General features: G+C 41.7%; 2 protein-coding genes across 3 annotated transcripts; one reads left to right on the forward strand and one right to left on the reverse strand.

Moving 5' to 3' along the window:
• Positions 1 to 484: 484 nt before the first annotated feature.
• Positions 485 to 13,127, reverse strand: vsig8b (V-set and immunoglobulin domain containing 8b). Of its 2 annotated transcripts, XM_062999548.1 has the most exons (8): positions 12,566 to 13,127; positions 7,892 to 7,994; positions 7,589 to 7,749; positions 6,094 to 6,295; positions 4,086 to 4,238; positions 2,659 to 2,781; positions 2,229 to 2,367; positions 485 to 1,025 (listed from the first exon to the last, which is right to left on the reverse strand). In XM_062999548.1, exons 2-8 carry the CDS (start codon positions 7,965 to 7,967, stop codon positions 797 to 799), a joined length of 1,083 nt encoding a protein of 360 aa, XP_062855618.1. In that variant the 5' UTR covers positions 7,968 to 7,994; positions 12,566 to 13,127; the 3' UTR covers positions 485 to 796. The 2 variants fall into 2 exon arrangements, with proteins under 2 accessions (XP_062855618.1, XP_062855617.1); XM_062999547.1 differs by lacking the exon at positions 12,566 to 13,127 and having other exon boundaries at positions 7,892 to 9,084.
• Positions 13,128 to 16,487: 3,360 nt separating this feature from the next.
• Positions 16,488 to 19,501, forward strand: dgcr6 (DiGeorge syndrome critical region gene 6). Its single transcript, XM_062999586.1, has 5 exons — positions 16,488 to 16,734; positions 16,836 to 16,996; positions 17,345 to 17,445; positions 18,802 to 18,942; positions 19,046 to 19,501. Exons 1-5 carry the CDS (start codon positions 16,628 to 16,630, stop codon positions 19,124 to 19,126), a joined length of 591 nt encoding a protein of 196 aa, XP_062855656.1. The 5' UTR covers positions 16,488 to 16,627; the 3' UTR covers positions 19,127 to 19,501.
• The last annotated feature ends 1,504 nt before the right edge of the window (positions 19,502 to 21,005 follow it).

The following is a 21,005-nucleotide window of genomic DNA, read 5'->3' on the forward strand; positions in this document are numbered from 1 at the left end:
AACCAAACAGAACAGAACCAAACAGAACAGAACCAAACAGAACAAAACAGAACAGAACAGAACAAAACCAAACAGAACAGAACCAAACAGAACAGAACCAAACAGAACAAAACAGAACAGAACAGAACAAAACCAAACAGAACAGAACCAAACAGAACAGAACAGAAAAGAACAAAACCAAACAGAACAGAACCAAACAGAACAAAACCAAACAGAACAGAACCAAACAGAACAGAACCAAACAGAACAGAACCAAACAGAACCAAACCAAACAGAACAGAACCAAAAAGGTGGAGATCAGATGGAGATAAATCAGGACTATAAGCGTCTCTCAGACACGCCCGATTCCTCCTCCTCCCTCACCGCTTATAACCTAAATATAAAAGTGAGGAAACTTTTTGAAGATCCCTCGTACTATTATTAAAAGATTCAGATAATTCGAGGAAACACAATGATATCGATTACACCAAACACAATCCCACAATGATGTTTACCTACACGATCTTTATTATGGAAAAATACATATAAGAGTGTAAAAATAAATGTAATAAACTGTTTACACATGTAATAAAAATGCATTATTAATTTTGACGCCCCCCTGTAAACATTTAAACCCTAAATTTCTCAAAAAATACACAAAAAATAAACAAATATATCGAAAAATAAAAACGTTGCTAAATTCTCTTTAAATATTTTTCTCATTACGTATTTGAATATTTACACACCGAGCAGAGCAGAATTTAATCCTCCCTAAGCGACACACACACGAGCCCTGGATTAAACCCTGAACAGTATCTTACACGGCGAATCCGTATCTGCTGTCGTATCTGCTGTCGTATCCCGGTCTGCTCTGCGACACCGGTCGGCTTTGATTGACGCTGTTTTTGGGGCTCAGATCGCCCCTGCCCGGCCGGCTGTGTCTCGTGGAGGAGTAGACCAGACCCTGATGTGTGCGGTACCCCATGATGGAGCGGATGCTGGATAACCTGCTCGGTGGGCGACTCTCCGGGGCTGCGGCGTCCTCCCTGAAAAACGTTACAGGTTATTAATCGCACGTACCGGACGCCTGTTGTATTGGAAACATATTTCCATCACTTCTGTACAGTGTACTGCCAAAAGTATGTGGACATCCTATTTTAAAACTATGCGCATTTCTGTAAGGTCGCCCTCTATTTTCTAGAAGACGTTTGACTACATTTTGTACTAAGTCTGTAAGAGTTTGTGCCCATATTTGTGCCTCAAATAGCACAGGGCCTTCAGCACAGACGCCTCTCTATCTGCCAATCGGGGTCTGCTGCAGGCATTGCTGATTATGCCCGCTAGATGGCGCCCAGCCGACAGGAGGCAACACCGAGGAGTTCAGAATCTCGGCGCTGGTGTGCTAGCTGAAAATCCCGCTGTGCCACCTGGGCGCCAGCTTCTTAAAGGGTTGAGGTTTCCCGAAACCCAGCAAACCATGGGGACCTTCCCTAAACTGTTGCTACAAAGTTGAAAGCCTATTATACACATAAACTTAATGATTAGAAGGCGTGTCCAGATACATCTGACCATTAACAATTAAACAGATTAAAATCATGAATGGTTTTATAATGTAAATAAATGTAGTAATTATAAGTGGAAGTCAAGTGGGTGGAGCTTTGGGCTATTAATCAGAAGGTTGTGAGATTAAATCCCAGCCGTCGGGCCCTTGGGAAAGGCCCTTGACCCTCTCGGCTCAGATTTCACAGTACTGTAGAGGTGTGTATGAATATAAGGCGACTCCAGGCATTCCCCGCAGATTATTATAATTTTATCAACCATAAATCTGCCAAGTGATTCCTCAGCATCCAACCAAACGAGCTAAACGAGTTCCTTTGCTTTGTTTTGTTTTTATTTTTAAACAATTAGTCACGAACTCTTACAGCATTACAAAGGCGTGTTATCACACACACACACACACACACACACACACACACACACACACACAAAATAAATAAATAAATAAACATTTTTACAGATGAAACATTTTAGGCTTTTAGGGCGTAAACCCGCTTCTGATTGCGTGTGATCATCGAGTTGGTGTGAGAAACCGTCATGCTACCATGATGAACGCTGCCTAATGGACGCGGAATGATTTTACTTCGGAAAATCGCTGTAACTCAACCTAGTCCGCCGCTGCATCAAGAAACGCAACCACAGCCCGAATAATACGATCACCGAGAGGTATTTTAACCGTGAGCGTGTCTCACTTGATCTCGTTGGCGGTTTCTTTCTCGTATCGGCGTTTCTGGTAGCAGCAGCAGCAGAGCCAGAGCAGCAGCAGGAGGAGAAGCAGCAGCAGCAGGGCACCGATCACAGAGCCGGCGATCACACCCGCCCGGTTCACCGCTGAGACGGAGAGAATACAAACAGTGTGTTAAAAACAAAACTTTACAAGCAGTTTTTATAAGAAAAAAAAACTAAAATAATATTTGTATTTTTACTTTAGACCACAAGACATGACATGCTGCATGGTGTGGAACTAAACCATTCAAAGTGCACTAGACGTGTTAGTTATTACAGCAGTGTGCGATTTGGGACACAGCTCCCGTTACCATCTGATAAAATCACATCACTTTGCCACGCCCACAGATCCCCCCTAACGTTTCCAAACATAGAAACTAGAAAATAGAGACTTACGGTTGTACGCTTTTAACGTGTAGCTGCACTTCTCCGCCCCCACTTCGTTACTGACTTCACAGATGTAGCTGCCGGCGTAGCTCTGGGTGTGGTTCGATATCAGCAGCTCTCCGGTCAGAGGATCTACAAACACATAAACAACAGATATAAGCAGTCGCATGAGGGCGCCAGGGCGGCACAGGACACAGGACGCTAGCTCACTACCGCTGACGTCTGAGAATCCTGGGTTCCGGTCGGGCGTCTACATGGAAATGATCGGCTCATGTCTGAGAAGGACTTATCAGTGCGCTCTCAGTACAGGTCACAAGCCTGGATAGAAATAGGAGGGTTGTGTCAGGAAGGTAAACTGGCGTAAAAACCGTACCGAGTCTGATATGAGGACCAGATCTGCTGTGGCGACGCCTAGATACGGGAGCAGCCAAGATTTCACTTAACCTGATAAATAACCGGTTAAGCAAAGTAAGTTAATTGTCACATATGTGATGTAATGATCAGGTGTGTGTGTGTGTGTGTGTGTGTGTGTGTGTGTGTGTGTGTGTGTGAATATATGCATTTGTTTTGTGGATGCCAAAGAAAATTAAAAAAGCTATAAAATCACTCCAAACAAAAAATGTCTATCAATTTTTTTTCTGTTTTTATTTTTATTTTTTATATTTATACACAAAAAAATATATAAATAATGTTTTGTGAAGAATTAATATTTATTCTTTCGACTCCTCATATCAGACTCACATGAATACATAAATATTAAATATAATAAATATTCATTTAATATTTAATTAAATTAATTATTTAATTAGGACAAGTTATTTTTGTCTTTTATATTTATATTTAATATCATAAATACTCATTTAATATTTAATTAAATACATTATTTTATTAGGACAAAATACTTTTGTCTTTTTTATATTTATATATAAATATTAAATATCATAAATACTTATTTAATATTTAATTAAATTAATTATTTAATTAGGAAAGATTATTTTTGTTTTTTTTATATGTATATTTAATATTAAACATCATAAATACTTATTTAATATTTAATTAAATTCATTATTTAAAAAAAAAACTAAATATGATAGTTCTGTTAAAGTAGATTAAACACACAAAAAATAATATTCTTCCACTGTTGGGCCCCCTGAGCAAGGCCCTTAACCCTCGATTGCTCAACTTGTAATCAGTCACGATTGTAACTGGACACAGTTTTTACGCCAGATGCCCTTCCTGACGCAACACTCATGTTTCTATCCAGGCTTGTGACCTGCACCGACAAGTGCACCTCTCAACGGCTAGGCTGTTCGGTCACCCACCCTCGCCCGACTGGCCGATAGCACCGCTGAGATTCAAACCCTGGATCTCCAGATCTTAGCAGTGGGCTAGCATACATTATAAAACTTTATTTACTGGTTGTTTTGTTTACTTACTCTGGACGGCGGTGGGCGGTAACGAGCCGCCATTCTCTCTCGTCCACTTGTAGGTTAAAGGAGTGGTTCCGTCGGAGGATTTGCACTTTAATGACACACGTCCTCCGATCTCCTCGCTGGAGTCCGCCCAACATTTAGGTACAGACGGGCGCACTGAACACAGGGTACAAATTCATCAGAGAGCTAAAAGTTCCAACACATCATCATATTATTACACTGTAGAGGCAAAAGTATTTGGACGCCTGGGCATGAGCTTTCTGACACCTCTGTGTGATCTTCTGAGAAGGACTTTGAAGGGTGTCTGTGTATGGGAATTTGTGCCCATCGTATTTGTATTTGTATGGCTGGGCACTGACGCTCTGTTGAAGTTCCGATTCATTCCAGAGCTGCTGAGTTCTTAAACTGAGCTTTTCCAGTCCTAGTCATGGTAGGACTGTGGAAGAGTTGCTGAAAATCTAGCTAGAGAAGCACATTATTTCCTTAACGTTAAAACCACCTCCTTGTTTCTACACTCATCAGCTCCACTTACCATATAGAAGCACTTTGTAGTTCTACAATTACTGACTGTAGTCCATCTGTTTCTCTGCATGCTTTGTTACCCCCCTTTCACCCTGTTCTTCAATGGTCAGGACCCCCACAGAGCAGGTATTATTTAGGTGGTGGATCATTCTCAACACTGCAGTGACACTGACATGGTGGTGGTGTGTTAGTGCAGGGGTCTTCAACCTGTGGGGGGGTACTTGCCCGAGGGGGCGCGGGCGGCTGTCCGGGGGGGGTTGGGGGGCACACGAGACTGGCGGAGGACGCGGCAGGCATCCGCGATTGAGCCGTGGTCCACTAAGGGGAGGGGCGCGTGGCGAAATTCGTGCTTGGCATCTGTGCTCGAGCCGTGCCTTATCCAGGGGAGGGGGGTGTGGCGGAAGTAGCGCTTGGTACACGTAACCGAGTACTGTTCCACCAAGGGGAGGGGGGGCGTGGTGTGAGGGGGGGGGGGGTTTGGGGGCGCAAGTCGTGCTCGGCACACGAAGGGGGGCGCATGCCTAAAAAGGTTGAAAACCCCTGTGTTAGTGTGTGTTGTGCTGGTATGAGTGGATCAGACACAGCAGCGCTGCTGGAGTGTTTAAACACCTCACTGTCACTGCTGGACTGAGAATCATCCACCAACCAAAAATATCCAGCCAACAGCGCCCCGTGGGCAGCGTCCTGTGAGCACTGATGAAGGTCTAGAAGATGAGCGACTCAAACAGCAGCAATAGATGAGCGATCGTCTCTGACTTTACATCTACAAGGTGGACCAACTAGGTAGGAGTGTCTAATAGAGTGGACAGTGAGTGGACACGGTGTTTAAAAACTCCAGCAGCGCTGCTGTGTCTGATCCACTCATACCAGCACAACACACACTAACACACCAGCACCATGTCAGTGTCACTGCAGTGCTGAGAATCATCCACCACCTAAATAATACCTGCTCTGTGGGGGTCCTGACCATTGAAGAACAGCATGAAAGTGTGTGTGTGTGGGGGGGGGGGGGGGGTAACAAAGCACGCAGAGAAACAGATGGACTACAGTCAGTAATTGTAGAACTACAAAGTGCTTCTATATGGTAAGTGGAGCTGATAAAATGGACAGTGAGTGCAGAAACAAGGAGGTGGTTTTAATGTTATGGCTGATCAGTATATATGATTATATATATATAACTGATTTATTTCACCTCTTAGCAACACTCCTGGTTTAAAAGCATAAAGTTAAAGATTAGAACTGGTGTCCCAATAGTTTCGTCTGGTCTTGAGTGAAATGAGGTGCGACTAATCTGGGCTGGTACACAAAAACAAAACCTGTTAGGGCTCCACCCTCCACCTCCGCTCTCTCACAGACTGTTTTTATTGTTTTAGAGGGAAGGCGTGGGTTCAAAAGGGCGTGGTGATGAGAAACCGGTACGACAGAAACTGGTGTGGTGACCCGAGTGTGTGGAGGATGTACAGACGTGTGTGTATGTCGCGGTCCTTACCCAGGACCACCAGCGTGATCTTCCGCGAGTCTGTCCCGGGCGGTTTCTTCACTTTGCACTGGTACGTGGCCGTGTCTGAGACCCCCAGGGAGGTCAGGTTGACGGTGGCGTCTCCTCGGCTCGGGTCAGTAATGAACTTGAAGCGTTTCATCAGATTGGGGTCGCCCAAGCTAAACTCCTTCCCTTCAGTATAGTATAAAATCTGGAACAGAGAGGAAATAAAGTAGGGTCATTATGCAGGAGAATTAAAATAGCCAACTGTGAGCTTGTCAGATGTCCTGTTTCAAAACCAATCAGTATTAGAATACTGGAGGATGGACGTTCCTGATGATGAAAGGATCATTTATAAGCTTTCTGTTCACTCGTCATTTTTATCTTATATTAAAATTAGTTGGACTATACGAAACATTTAAATGTGACAAATTAGCAATAAATCAGGAGGGGGCGAATACTTTTTCACAGCTCTGTATATTATTAAGGACTAGAATTATGAGATTTGTTTATTTTTGTATCTCTATAGGCCTGATTTATACAGAATACTAGCAGATATTCAAATAAAAATTTTTTGTTTTCTTTCAAAAGTATTTTTGTCTTTTTTATATTTATACATAAATATTAAATATATTAAATATTTATTTGATATTAAATTAAATACATTATTTAATTAAGACAAAATATTAAATATATTAAATATTTATATAATAATTAATATTATAAATTATAATATTATAAATATATTATATAATAAATTAAGTCTTCTATCAAAAATATTTTGTCTTTTTTATATTTATTTATAAATATTCATTAACACATAAATACTTAATATTTATTTAATTAAAAACATTATTTAATTAAGAGAAAACATTAAATATTTTGTCTTTTATAAAAAATATTTCTGTCTATATTTATGTATAAATATTGAATATATTAAATATTTATTTATTATTTAATTAGTTACACTATTTAATTAAGGCAAAATATTAAATAGAAATTATTAAATTAAGTGTTCTATTATATTTAAATTTTTTATATTTATATAAATATTCAATATTTTACATTTAAATACTTATTAACTATTTAATTAAAAACATTATTTATTTAGCACAAAACATTAAATATTTTGTCTTCTATCAAAAACACTTTTGTCTTTTTTATATTTATATATAAATATTAAATATATTAATTAATTATTTACTATTTAATTAAATACATTTTGATTCAAATGCTTATTATTATTATTATTGTTATTATTATTTAATTAAGAAATAATATTAAATATTTGGTCTAATATTAAATATTATGTGTATATATAATTAATAAATATATATAATATTTAATTTAATACATTATTTAATTAAGACAAAATATTTTTAGTCAGTATATTTTAACAAGCCCATAAACTTATTTTATTTCTTTATTTTTGGATGGGGGGTGGGGTTTTGGGATAAGGATTTATGATGGACCAGTCGGCTCATTTTGAACCGAATGCTTTTACCAGCTGGTCTTTCTGCGTCATGTCGGGACTGACGATGGACCACTCCACGTCCAGCTGTCCGGTGTCAGACGGACTCTCGCTGTACGTACATCCCAGTACCACATGCTCTCCCCGGGACATCTTCACAGTCTGGGGTCCTGTGGAGGTCACCTGTATGCCCGCTAAAGATCAGAGGGAGAAGACGTTCAGAGGGGAAGACTGCAGTAGTTATGAGCCAATAAGTGCTCTTAAAGGTGCCCGGCCGGCTGATAGCAGAGCTGAGATTCGACCTCGAAAAGAATGACGTTAAAAAGCATCACTCACCAACATAACTGTGATCAAACGAAGCAGCGTATAAAACAACCAAGCAGAGTTTAATTCCTGAGCTGCTCCTCAGCATGGTTATCTGTCACCTCTCCAAATATACCTGTAAGAAAAGGTGTTGATAAAGAGAACAGCGTTACAGATGTAGATATTTACCACATCGTTAATTTAATAAATAGAAAAGTTTATATATTAAAACACTAAATTTCACTGCAGTGATACGAACATGGTTACGACGTGGTGGTGTGTGTTGCGGTGTTGAGAATGTTCCACCACCCACCCAAATAACATCAGGTCAGTGGTATGTTCTTTACAGAGCAACATACAGTATATGATACAGTCGGTAATTGTATACTCTTAAATGTATCTATAAGGTAGGTATGGCTTATATCAGTATCAGTGAATGTATATACCCAATGGGTGTTCCTAATAAAGTGATCCATCAGATTAATTAACGGTAGCACAGTGGTTAACGTACTGGACTAGCAATCAGAAGGGCGCCGGTTCAAGACCCACCACTGAGCACCATCCTTAACCCTCACTTGCTTGACTGTCATTAGTTATATACAGTATATGCTACATACAGTGCGCGATACAGAGCAACATACAGTATATGCTACAGTCGGTAATTGTATAGCCTTAAATATATCTATAAGGTAGGTATGGCTTATCAGAAGGGTGCTGGATCAAAACCCACCACTAAGCACCATCCTTAACCCTCAGGTGCTTGACTGTCATTAGCTATAAGTGTGAGTCACTTTGGATAAATGCCACAATGCCACAAATGTAAATGCAAATGTTGATGTAAATATAAATGTAAATAATCTATCACACAGCTTCACAGGATGCATAGAACGCCTTATAGAGGCGTTATAGAGGCGCCTTATCAGTTCAGCATTTAATATCTTTATTACTGTATTTGGTAAAGCCACAACTGTGTGTCTGATTTTCAAGCGTTTATCACGTACACTTGGTATTCTAGAGCTAATAAACTAAATAATCTTTACATTTGCTTCATAACACAAAATAGTTCCTCTATAAACAAGGCCTACAGACTTCCTTTCAATATATTTGCTCCTAAATCAGGGTTTGGCTTTGTTGTCTTTAACGGCTGTGATTATGGCGTGCCATTCTGACTAGACAATGTGAGCGTAATCAACCACATCAAACAGGCGATTTAAAAGAGCTCGGCGAGTTCTCAGCGATGCTCAAAAATTCCAAATTTAGTCTCATTCTGGGTTTAGAAGATGACAGAGAAACAGCACAGATCACAGGTGAAGGTACTAGCATACACAGATCAGGCATAACATTATGACCACCTTGCTAATATTGTGTTGGTCCCCCTTTTGCAGCCCCATACGCAACAAACTCTGAGGCACTGTGTATTCTGACACCTTTCTATCAGAATCAGCATGAACTTCTTCAGCAGTTTGACCTTCGCTCCCCACGTGCATCAATGAGCCTTGGCCGCCCATGACCCTGTCGCCGGTTTACCACTGTTCCTGATAGATACTGACCACTGCAGACAAGGAACACCTCACAAGAGCTGCAGTCTTGGAGATGCTCTGACCCAGTCGTCTAGCCGTCACAATTTGTCTCTCGTCAAACTCGCTCAGATCCTCACGCTTGATCATTTTTCCTGCTTCTAACATCAACTTTGAGGATAAAATGTTCACTCGCTGCCTAATATACCCCCCCCCCCCTAACAGGTGCCGTGATGAAGAGATAATCAGTGTTATTCACTTCACCTGTCAGTGCTCAGAATGTTATGCCTGATCTGTGTGTATATATATATACTGTATATATATAGTGTATCACAAAAGTGAGTACACCCCTTAGTGAAAGTTCCTGAAGTGTCAATATTTTGTGTGGCCACCATTATTTCCCAGAACTCTCGTGGGCATGGAGTTTACCAGAGCTTCACAGGTTGCCACTGGAATGCTTTTCCACTCCTCCATGACGACATCACGGAGCTGGCGGATATTCGAGACTTTGCGCTCCTCCACCTTCCGCTTGAGGATGCCCCAAAGATGTTCTATTGGGTTTAGGTCTGGAGACATGCTTGGCCAGTCCATCACCTTTACCCTCAGCCTCTTCAATAAAGCAGTGGTCGTCTTAGAGGTGTGTTTGGGGTCATTATCATGCTGGAACACTGCCCTGCGACCCAGTTTCCGGAGGGAGGGGATCATGCTCTGCTTCAGTATTTCACAGAACATATTGGAGTTCATGTGTCCCTCAATGAAATGTAACTCCCCAACACCTGCTGCACTCATGCAGCCCCAGACCATGGCATTCCCACCACCATGCTTGACTGTAGGCATGACACACTTATCTTTGTACTCCTCACCTGATTGCCGCCACACATGCTTGAGACCATCTGAACCAAACAAATTAATCTTGGTCTCATCAGACCATAGGACATGGTTCCAGTAATCCATGTCCTTTGTTGACATGTCTTCAGCAAACTGTTTGCGGGCTTTCTTGTGTAGAGACTTCAGAAGAGGCTTCCTTCTGGGGTGACGGCCATGCAGACCAATTTGATGTAGTGTGCGGCGTATGGTCTGAGCACTGACAGGCTGACCCCCCACCTTTTCAATCTCTGCAGCAATGCTGACAGCACTCCTGCACCTATCTTTCAAAGACAGCAGTTGGATGTGACGCTGAGCACGTGCACTCAGCTTCTTTGGACGACCAACGCAAGGTCTGTTCTGAGTGGACCCTGCTCTTTTAAAACGCTGGATGATCTTGGCCACTGTGCTGCAGCTCAGTTTCAGGGTGTTGGCAATCTTCTTGTAGCCTTGGCCATCTTCATGTAGCGCAACAATTCGTCTTTTAAGATCCTCAGAGAGTTCTTTGCCATGAGGTGCCATGTTGGAACTTTCAGTGACCAGTATGAGAGAGTGTGAGAGCTGTACTACTAAATTGAACACACCTGCTCCCTATGCACACCTGAGACCTAGTAACACTAACGAGTCACATGAAATTTTGGAGGGAAAATGACAAGCAGTGCTCAATTTGGACATTTAGGGGTGTAGTCTCTTAGGGGTGTACTCACTTTTGTTGCCGGTGGTTTGGACATTAATGGCTGTATATTGAGTTATTTTGAGGGAAGAATAAATTTACACTGTTATATAAGCTGCACACAGACTACTTTTCATTGTGTCAAAGTGTCATTTTGTCAGTGTTGTCCCATGAAAAGATATACTTAAATATCTGCAGAAATGTGAGGGGTGTACTCACTTTTGTGATACACTGTATATATATATACACATTTACGGTACAATGAAATTCTTTCCCACATATCCCAGCTTGTTTTGAGGGTCAGATCGCAGGGTTAGCCATCGTACAGTGCCCCAAAGCAGACAGGGTTAAGGGTCTCGCTCAAGGGTCCAACAGTGGCTACACAGTAAAGATATCTTCCGGTTGACAGCCAAAGCTCTCACCGTCCCAATAATACAAGGTCTGAACTGTTTGGGGTTGTATGATGAAGTTAAGCCAATTAAACACAAAACGTGTGTTTGATATAGGAAGCAATTAACACTTGGAAAACAACCTAATTTATCAATTTTGACGGGGAGAGACTGAACAAACATGATCAGAACTCTTTTATGACCATCTCATAAAAGCAGTCGTGACATTTTCGAGTAAGATGCATTACGGTCCTCACAACAGGCTGAAAATCATCAGACCGTGAAGTTTTTCAAAAATTATACATTCAATTCAGCACAAACAAGCATTCTTCTACAATACCAGCAGAACAAAACCCAATGCAGACAGGTTAAGTGAGCAGTCACTGACACGCCCGTTCATATCTTCAGCTATGAAAGTACAAAGTCCAAAAATTCTTTATGATCTTCTTTAGCGCTGAAGGCAAAATAAATAAACATGAAGCTTCTTTTGTAATAGTTTAGAAAGTAAGGCATCCAAAATAAAACTGAAAATAAAAGGTGAACGATGGGTTCACGGCTTTCACACCAAAAAATGCACCTTTCACTCTTCATACCTTAAATAAACAGAAGGATTTCCTTCTCTATTCACACCTCTGAAAATTCCTCTACTATAATCCATTCACCCTCGTGTAGTCAACATTCTGTTTACTCCCCTTGTCCTAGGTGTCAAAAATGACCTGCCTTCACTAAACCCCTCAAAATAATGCAGCTTAATTAATTATTAAAACCCGAACTTATAGGAAAGTCTAGGAAAAGTCAAAGTTCAGGTTGAAATAAGATAGACAGAATCGTAACTGCTGATAATCATATTGGTGGGCCATTGTCTACCCTTAATACAACACAAGGGTTAAAGCTATATATATATATATATATATATATATATATATATATATATATATATATATATATATATATATATATATAAGTTAGTCCTAAGTTAGTCCTGATGTGTTCATTACGACGTCACCACTTATTACAATGTTAAAACATAAACAACACACATTAGATGTTAAAATTTGTTTTTAAAAAATCAATTATGTCAAAAGTAAACGTCTACTAATTATTTTAGGTAGAATAAGGTTTCAGAAACACACATGGTTATTCTATACATTAGTAATAATGAACTGACATTAAGGTTTTGTATGATTAAGTGTGTGATAGTGTCAGAATGACCGAAAGTAAAACAAAGCAGCACTAATTAAAACAAATAAACACATTCTCTTACCTTAGAACAGTTGTTCTGCTTCTGTTTTAAATGTTTTGGTAGCTGACAGGCTGGTTATTTCTCAGAAGAAGGTGGCCTGTCACCTACCGCCCAGAAACTAGACAGTTAATAAGTCAACCGGCCAGTCAGACAGGTCACTGAGGAAAGCGCTGTGCGCGTTTACTACAATCATTACGGTCACTGCGGTCATTACTGCTGAACGATCCGCGATTTATATCCAGTTTAAGTTTTGTACTGGTAGCGCTGTGGAAGAATGTAAACACACACACATACACACACACACACACACACACACGCCACACAGAAACTATACATATACATTTAATAAGTCCGCAAGCCAGACAAACAAGTCACTGAGAAAAGAGCAATGCGCATTTATTTACATCATTACGGTCATAACGCTGAACGCTCAGGAATGTACACACAGTGTACATTTCCTAGTAGTAGCGCGCACACACACACACACATACACACACACATATATACATATACATACACACATATACATATACATATACACATACACACATACACACACATATATACACATACAGTGTATCACAAAAGTGAGTACACCCCTCACATTTCTGCAGATATTTAAGTATATCTTTTCATGGGACAACACTGACAAAATGACACTTTGACACAATGAAAAGTAGTCTGTGTGCAGCTTATATAACAGTGTAAATTTATTCTTCCCTCAAAATAACTCAATATACAGCCATTAATGTCTAAACCACCGGCAACAAAAGTGAGTACACCCCTTAGTGAAAGTTCCTGAAGTGTCAATATTTTGTGTGGCCACCTTTATTTCCCAGAACTGCCTTAACTCTCCTGGGCATGGAGTTTACCAGAGCTTCACAGGTTGCCACTGGAATGCTTTTCCACTCCTCCATGACGACATCACGGAGCTGGCGGATATTCGAGACTTTGCGCTCCTCCACCTTCCGCTTGAGGATGCCCCAAAGATGTTCTATTGGGTTTAGGTCTGGAGACATGCTTGGCCAGTCCATCACCTTTACCCTCAGCCTCTTCAGTAAAGCAGTGGTCGTCTTAGAGGTGTGTTTGGGGTCATTATCATGCTGGAACACTGCCCTGCGACCCAGTTTCCGGAGGGAGGGGATCATGCTCTGCTTCAGTATTTCACAGTACATATTGGAGTTCATGTGTCCCTCAATGAAATGTAACTCCCCAACACCTGCTGCACTCATGCAGCCCCAGACCATGGCATTCCCACCACCATGCTTGACTGTAGGCATGACGCACTTATCTTTGTACTCCTCACCTGATTGCCGCCACACATGCTTGAGACCATCTGAACCAAACAAATTAATCTTGGTCTCATCAGACCATAGGACATGGTTCCAGTAATCCATGTCCTTTGTTGACATGTCTTCAGCAAACTGTTTGCAGGCTTTCTTGTGTAGAGACTTCAGAAGAGGCTTCCTTCTGGGGTGACAGCCATGCAGACCAATTTGATGTAGTGTGCGGCATATGGTCTGAGCACTGACAGGCTGACCCCCCGCCTTTTCAATCTCTGCAGCAATGCTGACAGCACTCCTGCACCTATCTTTCAAAGACAGCAGTTGGATGTGACGCTGAGCACGTGCACTCAGCTTCTTTGGACGACCAACGCGAGGTCTGTTCTGAGTGGACCCTGCTCTTTTAAAACGCTGGATAATCTTGGCCACTGTGCTGCAGCTCAGTTTCAGGGTGTTGGCAATCTTCTTGTAGCCTTGGCCATCTTCATGTAGCGCAACAATTCGTCTTTTAAGATCCTCAGAGAGTTCTTTGCCATGAGGTGCCATGTTGGAACTTTCAGTGACCAGTATGAGAGAGTGTGAGAGCTGTACTACTAAATTGAACACACCTGCTCCCTATGCACACCTGAGACCTAGTAACACTAACAAATCACATGACATTTTGGAGGGAAAATGACAAGCAGTGCTCAATTTGGACATTTAGGGGTGTAGTCTCTTAGGGGTGTACTCACTTTTGTTGCCGGTGGTTTAGACATTAATGGCTGTATATTGAGTTATTTTGAGGGAAGAGTAAATTTACACTGTTATATAAGCTGCACACAGACTACTTTTCATTGTGTCAAAGTGTCATTTTGTCAGTGTTGTCCCATGAAAAGATATACTTAAATATCTGCAGAAATGTGAGGGGTGTACTCACTTTTGTGATACACTGTACATATACATACATACACACATATCCATATAAATATATATATATATACTGTATATATATATATACAGTATATACACACACACACACACACACACATACATACACACACACTTTTACTTTTAAAATACTTAGAATAATAAACATGTGTAAAAGGGGCGGCACGGTGGCTCAGTGGGTAGCACTGTCGCCTCACAGCAAGAAGGTCCTGGGTTCAATTCCCAGGTGTGGCAGTTCAAGTCCTTTCTGTGTGGAGTTTGCATGTTCTCCCCGTGTCTGTGTGGGTTTCCTCCAGTTTCCTCCCACAGTCCAAAGACGTGTAGTCAGATTAATTGGAGACACTGAATTACCCTATAGGTGAATGTGTGTGTGTGTGTGTGTGTGTGTGTGTGTGTGTGTATGTCTGCCCTGCAATGTACTGGCGCCCCGTCCAGGGTGTTACTGTGTGCCTTGCGCCCGTTGAAAAGCCGGGATAGGCTCCAGCACCCCCCACGATCCTGACTTGATAAGTGAGTGAGTGAACATGTGTAAAAGCATCCATATAAAAAACTGTATATATTTCTGAGACCAAAAAACTACCTTCTAACTGATTTCATTTGTGATTATTCAGCTTGCCATCGAAATAAACATTATAATGTAAGAATGTATTTTTAAATGTAATGGGCCGGAGCTGTCCACCCCGAATATAGACAAAGGAGCAGAGCTGAGGGGTTCTTGGTGATAGAAACTTGTGGTGATCAGGGATGTTGGGTTTCTGTCATTCTGCCTCTCTTGTCCGATCACTCAGGTTTGATGACGGTGGGGAGGTGGGCGCTGATGCCCTGTGAAAGCCTTCATGACCTTGTTACCTGCTCGCTCTCCCTTTTAGTTATGCTGTAATAATTAGTGGGCGGAGTCTAAAGCTGCTCTCTGCAAAACTGATATTTTACTTAATTCACATTTTACATTTTTAACTACATTTTCTGTTGTCTTACCCCGAGGTGGTTCTGATGGAAACCTGTTTACCCACCCGAGGTTAAGGAATGAAGTCAAGACTGCCGTGCCAACAATGCTGCTCCTGCCAGATGTGACGGAAACCTGGCGTGTTTGCACCAAGAACTCACTACAGACTTTATCACAAACTGTACTGAATAATAACTCCAATTATTTTTGCTAGTTATAACTTTTAATTCATTTTAATTTGTGTGTGTATGATTTGTGTAAATCCTATTTTTTTTTAATTATCCTCCAGACCACCCAAGAAGGATGGAGGTTCCTGCTGAGTCTGGTTCCTCTCAAGGTTTCTTCCTGTAATTTTAAGGGAGTTTTTCCTGCCACTGTCGCTCAAAGTTGCTTTGAGACAATGTCTATTGTAAAAAGCGCTATATAAATAAAGTTGACTTGACTTGACTTAAATATGTAAATACGTAAAATATAAATCATAATCATGTAAATAATTGAGTTTCCTGCCTTTCGCCTGGTGAAAGTGGGCCACCGCGACCCTGACCAGGATAAGGATGAATGAATAAATGAATTAATTAATAAAATCACTATCCAATCTCAGCGCGCCACTATGTCAAATCCAGTAGGTGGCGGTAATGCACAATCAAACGGTTTGCCAACCGCCATAAGAGCAGACAAAGAACTAGAAGAGAGTAAGACGAATAAATAACAAAACAGAGACTTTTCATCGTTATAATGGTTACAAGATGATAGAAGATATATCGATATACGTGTAAATATATCAACACGTTTATTCTATAATGAATTTTGGTCAAATGTATTGACTTTATGCGCGGCGTATTTGTTTACTAATGATACAGTACATGTAGAATTTACGAGGTACACAACGCGCATGTGCAGTGCAGGTGTGAGAAAACAGCCTCACTGGATATGGAGAAATATTCTGGTTTATATGTGGAGTCCGACGCCACCAAACATCAGGAGAGGCATTATTACCTCCTGGCTGAACTTCAAACCCTGGCCAAAGACTTACCAAGGTAGCAGTTGATTATCTACAGCGACGTGAGCAGAAATGTTGGAGGATTTTAATCCTGAAGTGGTTTAACACGTTTTGTTTACATCTTTTCCCCCTTTATAGCTGGTTTCAGCAGAGATTGGCGTACACCACACTGAGCGATTTGGCCCAGACGCTGATCGACGGCACCGTGTACGAGATCGTCCAGGGTCTGCTGGATATCCAACATCTGACTGAGAAAAACCTCTACAACCAACGGCAGAAGTTACACAGCGAGCACAGAAGTGGGTTTGTTTGCTTTATTGATTATTTGGTTACATTATTGCACCTCACAGCAAGAAGGTCCTGGGTTCGATCCCTAGGTGGTGCTCGTACACGGGTCCTTTCTGTGTGGAGTTTGCATGTTCTCCCCGTGTCTGTGTGGGTTTCCTCCGGGAGCTCCGGTTTCCTCCCACAGTCCAAAGGTGTGCAAATTAGAGATACAAAATTGTCCATGAATCTTGTGTAAGCAGTAACTACCTGCCCTGTCATGAATGTAACCAACGTAAAGTGTAAAACATGACGTTAAAATCCTAATAAATAAATAAATAAATATTGCAATAAAATGCTTATTTTTCCTTTTTCCTCCCCAGTTCTGAAGCATGAGCTGACGAGGAAACACCAACAGGCTCTGCAGAACTGCAACCAGCACAATCTGACCGTGCTTAAAGCCAACCAGCGATCAGAAACTGAGGTATGATTGTACCATGGTCCTCATGCTTCTCATTATGGCAGATAATAAAGAAGTGAAGGTGATGTACACTAGGAATTGCCTCATTTGTAGACTGTGTGGATACATTAATCACATCTGGGTTCTCTACATGCGAACCTACCACTGGCAAAATTTTAAAGATGTAAATTTCTGTGTCCATTTGTTTAAATAAGTGCACATTTTGAAATTGTGCCAGAATTAGGACTTTCTGGTGATGGTGGCGGGTATAATTTAGTACAAATCATATATCTATGTAATTTTTTCTCCCAAAAATAAGTTATAACACTTAATTCTATACAAAACCCATCAGATTTAGAGATTTTTAAGAACTGAGGGACATATAAATGAATCCAAATACAGGAACATGTTCTTCAGAGCACATGCATCCTAGTTTAGTCGTGGCTAATTGGAACTCGTCCTTGCTATCATTTCTTTTCACCAGCCAGGGGCGGCGCGGCAGAGAGCCACACACTTCCATCCATTAACACCCGCCTCCATTCAGGTGCCATGACCGGTCAGCAGAGGTCGCACTCGCACCAGTGATGAGAAACCCTGTTTGAGTCTAATCAAATGTATTTATATAGCGCTTTTTACAGTAGACATCGTCTCAAAGCAACTTTACAGAATCTGTTGAGCAAGCCGAGGGCGACAGTGGCAGGAAAAACTCCCTTAAAATAACAGGAAGAAACCTTGAGAGGAACCAGACTCAGCAGGGACCCCCATCCTCTTTGGGAGGCCTGGAGGATACTTTAAATAAATAGGATTTACACCAATCATACAAACACAATCACTCCGTCACATCTAGCATGAGCAGCATTGTTGGCACGACAGTCTTGACGTGCAGTCGTTAACCTCTAAATATCAGCTTTGCAGAGAGTAGCTTTAGACTCCGACACCCCTAATTATTACAGCATGACTAAAAGGGACATGTTCAGACATGGTCACTTCCCCTACAGACCCAGAGCCAGTCATGAGTCTGTGTCTGGGCTAGCTTGTTTTACTGATGCCCCACCCTGTTTTTAGCCACATCCATTGGTATCAGTTGTCTGAAACATCAGTTGTCTGAAACCGGTCCATGTGTCATTTATCACCGGGTTGCACAGAAAGAATAACAGCAATGAAAACACCGCTTCCATTTCCATCACACTTCGGGTGTTATTGTCTCCCATCACCACTAGGTGGGAGTGTTGGAAACATAACAGCGAGAGGTTGGAAATGCTCTACTGTATATTATGGCCTATTGTTTTGAAACGGAATGTCCAGCAAGCACATGGTCGGGTGTCCAAACAGGAATTACACAAGTGCTTACTGTGCTCGGCTGTTCTGTTCTCCTCTCAGGCTCTGGAGCAGCGGGTGAAAGACGAGCAGCGGATGATGGATGAGAAGATTGTAGCCGAGATGGATCAGAAGGTCCTGGACCAACAGACCACGCTGGAGAAAGCTGGTGTCCCCGGGTTCTACGTTACCAACATCCCACAGGTGCATACACACACACACACACACACAGCACTTTTCCTTTCATTGTTCCACTTTTTATTGATAATTATTTCTAATATTGTGCATCTTTTATTATCTATCACAGGAAGTGACGATGCAGATGAACCTACTGGAGCTGATCCTGAAGTTACAGCAGAAAGAGACTCAGTCAGGAACCCTGCCTTAGGAGAGATCAGCAGTCATCCATCCAATAATATCCATGTTATGTTTTCATTTATAAACCTACTACAAGTGCAATTCCAAGAAAAGTTGGGACAGTAGAGATAAAAATGTAAATAAAAGCAGGCAGTAATGATTTGTGAATGCTTTTGGTCCTGCACGAATGGAAAAATAGTGTAAAGACAAACTCCAATTTTGCACTTATCACATTATTTGGTTTATACTGTATATTTTTTATAAAGTATTGGGACTTCTTGACTTTTTTTCCTTGTTGTGTTGTTGATATAATTGAAAGTTTTTCCTATCAGTCACTTGATCCCCCATAATGTTAACATGAAGCATTTTTCTTTTGAAATCTATTGATATCACTTTGTCAAATACAAGTTTTGTTTAAAAAACTCTCTATCTCTCTGTCTATATATATATACACCGAGCAGGCATAACACTCTGAGCACTGACAGGTGAAGTGAATAACACTGATCATCTCTTCATCACAGCACCTGTTAGGGGGGAGGGGGGTTTATTAGGCAGCAAGTGAACATTTTATCCTCAGAGTTGATGTTAGAAGCAGGAAAAATGGCGAGCGTGAGGATCTGAGCGAGTTTGACGAGGGCCAAATTGTGACGGCTAGACGACTGGGTCAGAGCATCTCCAAAACTGCAGCTCTTGTGGGGTGTGTCCCGATCTGCAGTGGTCAGTATCTATCAAAAGTGGTCCGAGGAAGGAACAGTGGTAAACCGGCGACAGGGTCATGGGCGGCCAAGGCTCACTGATGCACGTTAGGATGTGGCTTCTCTCGGTCACGGCAGCAGTTCTGATTCTAGCCGCTCCGGCTTTGGGTGGATTAAAGGACATTAGTTAGGAGCGAAGGCTGGACCGTGTGGTCTGATCCAACAGACGAGCTACTGTAGCTCAAACTGCTGAAGAAGTTCATGCTGGTTCTGGTTGAAAGGTGTCAGAATACATGGAGCATCACAGTTGGTTGTATATGGGGCTGCATAGCCGCAGACCAGTCAGGGTGCCCATGCTGACCCCCAACAACGGGCACGTGAGCATCGGAACTGGACCACGGAGTAATGGAAGAAGGCGGTCTGGTCTGATGAATCACGGCCGGGTGCGTGTGCGTCGCTTACCTGGGGAACACACGGCACCAGGATGCACTATGGGAAGAAGGCGAGCCGGCGGAGGCGGTGTGATGCTTTGGGCGACGTTCTGCTGGGAAACCTCGGGTCCTGCCATCCACGTGGACGTTAATTTGACACGTAGCTCCTACCTAAGCATCGTTACAGACCATGTTCACCCTCTCATGGAGACGCTTCCCTGATGGCTGTGGCCTCTTCTCTGCCACAAAGCAAAAATGCTTCAGGAACGGTTTGAGGAGCACAACAACCAGGTTGAGGTGTTGACTTGGCCTCCAAATTCCCAGATCTCAATCCAATCCAGCATCTGTGGGCCGTGCTGAACAAACAAGTCTGATCCATGGAGGCTCAACCTCACAACTTACAGGAGTTAAAGGATCTGCTGCTGACATCCTGGTGCCAGATACCACAGCACACCTTCAGCAAAGGTTAGAAGCTTTGGCGTCACCTTGGGCTCTATTTATTTCATTAAAACAGCTTCTTTTTACCTCAAGAGCATCGCCAGACTTTATCCCTGACCCAGTCTGCTGCAGAGACACCTTCTCAGGACAGCGCCTGTTGTTCAAGCTGAAAACATCACACAAAGGTCACTTAATTCCATTTGTTTTGTCCAACAAGCTCATGGTCAGATGTCCAAACACCAATAAAGTGGCCACAGAAGGTATCTTCCCATTACAACACCACTACAAACAGTGAAACCAAACATTTAAAAACCTTTTCTGCATCTTTATTGTGAGTAAACAACGT

Source organism: Trichomycterus rosablanca, chromosome 7 (assembly GCF_030014385.1).
Source record: "Trichomycterus rosablanca isolate fTriRos1 chromosome 7, fTriRos1.hap1, whole genome shotgun sequence".
NCBI lineage: Eukaryota > Metazoa > Chordata > Actinopteri > Siluriformes > Trichomycteridae > Trichomycterus > Trichomycterus rosablanca.

What these genes read in the sequence shown, in the direction of transcription:
- vsig8b (XM_062999548.1), bottom strand. Translation starts at nt 7,967, where the DNA reads ATGCTGAGGAGCAGCTCAGGAATTAAACTCTGCTTGGTTGTTTTATAC. An exon ending in GTTTGATCACAGTTATGTTG is followed by an intron (nt 7,750 to 7,891) that starts GTGAGTGATGCT and finishes TCTGATCTTTAG; the next exon opens with CGGGCATACAGGTGACCTCC. An exon ending in TGACGCAGAAAGACCAGCTG is followed by an intron (nt 6,296 to 7,588) that starts GTAAAAGCATTC and finishes TCTCTGTTCCAG; the next exon opens with ATTTTATACTATACTGAAGG.
- dgcr6 (XM_062999586.1), top strand. Translation starts at nt 16,628, where the DNA reads ATGGAGAAATATTCTGGTTTATATGTGGAGTCCGACGCCACCAAACAT. An exon ending in GTTACACAGCGAGCACAGAA is followed by an intron (nt 16,997 to 17,344) that starts GTGGGTTTGTTT and finishes TTTCCTCCCCAG; the next exon opens with TTCTGAAGCATGAGCTGACG. An exon ending in ACGTTACCAACATCCCACAG is followed by an intron (nt 18,943 to 19,045) that starts GTGCATACACAC and finishes TATCTATCACAG; the next exon opens with GAAGTGACGATGCAGATGAA.